General features: G+C 36.7%; 1 protein-coding gene across 1 annotated transcript; it reads right to left on the bottom strand.

The window, feature by feature from the left end:
* Positions 1 to 4554: 4554 nt before the first annotated feature.
* Positions 4555 to 4884, bottom strand: LOC128982429 (uncharacterized). Its single transcript, XM_054401389.1, has one exon. The coding sequence runs from the start codon at positions 4882 to 4884 to the stop codon at positions 4555 to 4557; it is 330 nt and encodes a 109-aa protein (XP_054257364.1).
* Positions 4885 to 6132: the final 1248 nt, after the last annotated feature.

The following is a 6132-nucleotide window of genomic DNA, read 5'->3' as shown; positions in this document are numbered from 1 at the left end:
GCGCGCTTGGGCAAGAAGTTTACAAGTTTTTTGGTTGCTTCTGGTATGGGGCCATGTAAATTCCAAGTCCCTTTTTGTAAGGTCTTAAAAACAAACCCTTTCCATTGCGTAAAGCTATAGCTTCCATAGTTTCGTTATGCCTCTGTAGCTCTCCCAGGCGTTTCTTTGCATCTTTGGCTTCAGTTATTGCTTTGGCCACACCAGCGGCCCCACCTGCTAAACTTCCCAGTGCACTCAAACCTGCGAAAATTGGCAATAACGGCAACACACCTCCTGACTTGGGTAATGCGAGGATGCGTTCTCTACGACGCAAATGGTCAAACGCAGCACGCTTTCCTCTTCGCATGGACTTAATAGCTTGTAGAGCAGACGTGGCGGCCTTTTTCAAACGACGTCTACCTCCATCTTTACTTTCCTTATGAAATTTCAGTCCTGAGCCTTGTACAGCGTCTCTTGCCCGTCGCAATATGTCGTAAAAGGTAAAAGGTTTAGAGGTTAGTTTCTTAGTAGCACTTCTCTTCTTCTTTCTGCAAACGGTCCTTCTACGTTTAGTGGTTGTACCCATTCCAGACTTGGCTTTGCGAGCTCTTCCCCCCTCTTCACCGTACCCGCACCGAGCTTCAACTTTGCATTCATTGCACTGGCGACGACCCAGGTGGCGAGCTTCTCACCAAACGGTACACCTTTAGAGCTAAAACGTGTCCAAGCTTTGTCCGCAAGAACTCTGTCTGCAGCTTGACGACTAGGAAGATCTTTGTTCTTGCTATAAGCTATGTCGTGTTCTTTACATGCACGATCCAACAAGTTAATTCCTTGATCCCCACGCTCCAGACGCTTCTTCAAATCTGACCCAGGGCCACAGTACTGATAGCCGGGCAAGTGAAGTTCGATAGGCAAAGAGTCTATCCCGCGATTAAGTAGTCCTCGACCTCTCGAGATCCTGGGTACAACATTGCTACCTCGACCTCTCGAGGCAGGGGGTACAATTCCGGGGGGTACAATTCCAGGGGGGTACAATTCCGGGCCGTACATCTCCTGCTCTTTTTAATATCTAATATAATTATCCGGTTCACTGATCACTTGCCAACATTAAATAGATTAGATTTCGTTAAAATCAAAGTGTACGGGGTGGAATTGTACCCCCTCTAGGCGTGACGTCAAAATGACGTCAACGATCACCGGGGGGTACAATTCCGGCGACCCCCCTTAGATGATACGCTTAGTTTGTGCTGTTGGATCACATAGATTAAGGTTAAATATACATTGGTTGAGATCCTGACACGAAAGATAACTTTCATTACCTACTTAAAAATTATAAACAAGCTGACTTTTTAGTAATGAATAATTTGATATATCGCCCGACGGAATTTATTTCATGAATTCAGAATTTAGTTTCACTAATCAATTTTAAACTTGGGCACATATAAACATTTAGACAAGCTTGTTTTGTAAAAAAAAGTTAAAAAAACTTATTCTACCTCCTAAATATAGTTTTTGTTTTCCTCCATTACTTAAGCGCTCATAGTAATTGGTGACTCAAGTTTTAGTATTTTTCTCAATCTCAACGTACGTTAATGTTGGATTGTTTCATATTTTCAAAAAATAAAACAATTAAATTCCTTGAAATTGAGAATTAAAAACACTCTTGAAAACATTTTTAGACATTGAGTAAAATAACAAAATCCAAAGTAGCTTGTTGTTGTGTATAATGGAATTATAAATCGATTTTGTTAAACTTTGAGGCATTAATATTTCAACAATTTCTTGAAGTTTCTGAATCTGTTATTACAACAGCCATCTTCAGAGTGATCAAACACAAGAAAGGAATCGTTAAACGTTGAAGGAGGGAGCCGTCACTTCAGATAAGGGTTTTAATTGCCAATTAAGAAATGATCAATCCTTGATTAGTCAAATTAGCTAAAGTTTCTGTCTTGGACGTTAAACATAGTTTTTATAACTAAGACTGAGGACTATTTGACAATTATAGAGTAGGAATAGTTTGTATCATACACAATTTAGTTGATAATCATGAATAATTATTTCGAAATTTTAATTTAGTAAATAACCTAAAACTTTTAGATAGAGTTTAACTAATAACTGCATGATGAAAACACAATTTTCTTGCATAATAATATTTATTTAAAAACGTTTATCTTCAAAACGTGAATATTTTTAATCTAATTGATACAATGCTTCTGTGTTGAGAAGGGAGGAAGACTTATCTTAACCTTCTTAATTATATTGCATGGGCATAAAAACGTTTCTGCTGAACAATTTGATGATAGATAAATTTGTGGACATTTTGTTACAATTTCGATAAATATATTAATATAGTTAGACTAATTTTAAACAACGCATTTACATCTTTGGTGACTGTACTCTTTACCCGGTAATAAATGTTTTAAGTGCAATACTGATTTATTGCACCTTATAAAAAAGAAGGCAGTGATGGTTCTCTATACTAGGAATAACACAGAACGTTTAATTGATTCGTTGGATAGCTTAATTAATAATTCCGTCTCAATGAAAGAAGCCCATTCATGTATTTTTGTATAAATAAGAGACCCTTTACCGTTTAACATATTTTATAAACAAGCTTAGTCTTGAATACAAAGCGTATAAACTACATGAAGGCACGAAGCCAGAGCAGGGTTTACAGGAGAAATCCAATCCCAACTTGTTACTTGGCTACTTTACATAAGACTTTTCATTTTAAAACTTGGGTAAGTCTTGATTAATAAGTGAGATGATTTCACCATTGTTACAAATCTAGTTTTCCCTGATGAGAATTGAATGAATATACATACAGGGTGATTGAAAAGTCTAGTTACGGCTTAATATTTTGAAAAATAATAAACGTAGACCTACAAAACTTGGAATCAAGTAACAAGGCATATCTATCTTAACACATATCCAGTGATCCGCTACCTCCTCAGGGGGACGGCCCGCCAGGAGTCAGGAGAAAATCTTAAATCTAAGCTGTTGTAATAAACTGATTTTATTAGTAGGATAAAAGAAATGTAAGAACTGTTAAAGAACCATTTAATAGACTAATAGTTTGTTTTCATAACAACTTAAACAAAACAAACATTATAATAGTTAGAATTACATTATACAGCTGTTACACAGGACTGAGTAAATCATTTTTTATCTCAACACTTCCCCTAAAAAATGAAACTTTACTCAGACAAGAAAACTGCTGCTCATGTATCCTTACATCTTGAAGTATTCTCTTGAGCCACACTGCTTCCACTACAGCCAAACTTGCATCAATCTGCAGCAATCAACTCAAATTCTGTATAGTTGACAAAGCTACACATTTCTGACGTTTACTACACCAGAACACTGGACTAAGCACCTTTATTTCCTCATCCATCGCCTTGACCCAATGATGAGAATCCTTGCATGTCACCGCTTCCTTGCACTTAGTAGGTTCTGCAACACATGTCAGAAGGGCACAATCAGCAGGTTTCACAAGAGGCTTAAATTTTGATCTGTCTCTGAAACTACACCTCTGTCCTTCTTTGTCAGGTAAACTTGCAGTTACTGAAGAGTTGGTTTCAGTTGTAGGAAACTTTTTGTTTTGTTCCACAGGCTCCTTGAAGTCAACAAAATATCGATTGCCACCAACTGATAACACAGGCATTGGGCCACAAACATCAGCATTTATGCGATCACCAGGTTGATTAACAAGTTCTTTGCGAGTACCAAAACTCAACCGATGCATTTTTCCAACAATACAAGCGTCACATATCTCAGACTTAGTACCTGAATTTGAGAATTCAATACAATTTTTCTTAAGGTATGTCAAAACATAACGCTTATTTTGATGCCCTAATCTCTCATGCCACAGTTGTAAATCGACTTTCAAAGCAACTTGAGCTTCAACTTCTTTAATAGGAATAACTTTCATATTCATAATGAAAAGTCCATTCCTTCTATGTGATTGAGCAACCAAAACACCATTCTTGAAGAAATTACATTTGTCTTTGCTGAAAGTAGAAATTATACCTTTGTCCAACGTAGAGGAAATAGAAAATAAGTTCTTGCCTACCTCAGGAACATACCGAACATCTTCCAAATGGTTTCTCTGGCATTTTCCTCCCACAATCATCTCTACAATTATGTTTCCCTTGCCGAGCGCTTCCATGGTTTGACCATTTCCGACTCCAACATGCTTAATTGTTGAAAATGCTTCATACGTCACAAACCATGATCTGTTCATTGTCATGTGCTGCGTAGCTTCAGAATCTACAATCCAATTACATTCTTCGATGCATTCTTGTGAGCGACCACAATGTCCAACAAAAGCATTTCCAGGTTTTAGTGACTGTTTGGCATTAGGACAATCCCTCTTCATGTGACCAAGCTGGTTACATGAAAAGCATTTAGGTCTCCATTTCTTTTTCTTATTTTCAGCTCCAACATCATTGACGGTAATTATGCTTGATGTTGATTTCACACGGTTAAAGTTAGGTTGTGAGAAAGATTTATGTTTTGAACCAGTGTAAAATGCAGCATTAGACTCCTTTACACCTCCAACTTCTCGCTCCTTCATTCTCTTTCAACAGTACACAGTCTCTCTCTCAATAATGACAGTGTCCTCAGATCCTTCGGTACAGACTCCCAAGCGTTAATGAATTCACTATATTCACAGGGCAACGTATTCAACACCCTATTTAGGAATAATGAATCAGGAAGCTTAACTTTATCTTCTTTCCAAGTTTCGTCCTGTAGCTCAACCCAAAGTTTTTCTAGCTTTGCTATGAGTTTTGCTACACTGTCAAGTGAGTCCTCTTCCTTGATTCCAAAGAATTCATTAAACAGACGGTCTTGTCTCTGTTCAGTTCTCTGTTCAAAAATACTCAAAAGTTTCCCCCACATTTCCTGTGCAGTTGAACACATATTTATAAGCTGTCTTACTTGACTGCTAACAGATGAAACAATGATATTCTGTGCCGAAAATTCTTTCTTTTCAAGTACAGCAACCTATTTCTGATGTTTGTCCATCTTTGAAGCATCTTCATCATCACCTGGTTTCTCAGGGTATACAAGCTTTCCTTCAACAGCTTCCATTACACCATGAACTCGAAACTGTATGACTACTTGAAATTTCCAATCTATCCAATTGGATTGACCCTCCAGTTTATCAACTACATAAACTTTAGAAATTTCCATGGTCGTCAAAACACTTGAAGACAACTGAACAAGATTTTTCAAAAAGACAAACAGCAACCAATCACAGGTTCTTTCACATATATCCTACTAACAAATCCATAAACACATTTATTTGCGAGTCTGGGCCCATAACCTGTTGTAATAAACTGATTATATTAGTAGGATAAAAAAAATGTAAGAACTGTTAAAGAACCATTTAATAGACTAATAGTTTGTTTTCATAACAACTTAAACAAAATAAACATTATAATAATTAGAATTACATTATACAGCTGTTACACAGGACTGAGTAAATCATTTTTTATCTCAACATAAGCATAGGTTGATATGCACATCAAATTAAAGGTCTATTTTTTTAGAATACAACGCCGCAAACCGCACTAAAAAAGGTTGACGCAGTACAAAATGGCAGCTGTTCAAAGATTCAAATAAATACCAATTTCTTTGAATGCAAACAATTTTTATTAAATCTTTAAACAACCATAATTTTTTAACGGATGGTCCTTTTTAAATGCGGTTTGCGGCATTATTCTTTGCTTAAAAAGCTCTTAAAAATGATATACATATCAACCTATGCTTACCTTTAAAACTAGGGTGTTCGAAAAGTTTGGGTACGGCTTTTAAAAATTTTACAAACCGTAGCAGAAAACATTAAACTTTGCACAGTGTCATATGGTGATGTAAACTTTTTCCTTGCTATTGCCATGACATGCCAACCATGGGGGGACGGCCCACAGAGGAAGTCATAGAAATCTTAAATGTAAGCACGGGTCGAGTGATACCTTACTTCTAAGAGCTCAGTTAGTTAGTAGAGTTGAATGCCACAAACCGCATCTCAAAATACATGTATCCAAACAGAAATGGCGGGTTGTTTTAGGTACACATTGTGAATTGAAGTACATTATGCGCTGCCATTTCTGACTTGTATAAAAAGTAAAAAAAATTAATTCTAAA

Source organism: Macrosteles quadrilineatus, unplaced genomic scaffold (genome assembly GCF_028750875.1).
Source record: "Macrosteles quadrilineatus isolate MER2022 unplaced genomic scaffold, UCM_ALF_1.0 Scaffold_320__1_contigs__length_103871, whole genome shotgun sequence".
NCBI lineage: Eukaryota > Metazoa > Arthropoda > Insecta > Hemiptera > Cicadellidae > Macrosteles > Macrosteles quadrilineatus.
The sequence above is the reverse complement of the archived record's forward strand: the minus strand, read 5'-3'. Positions and strand labels throughout refer to the sequence as shown.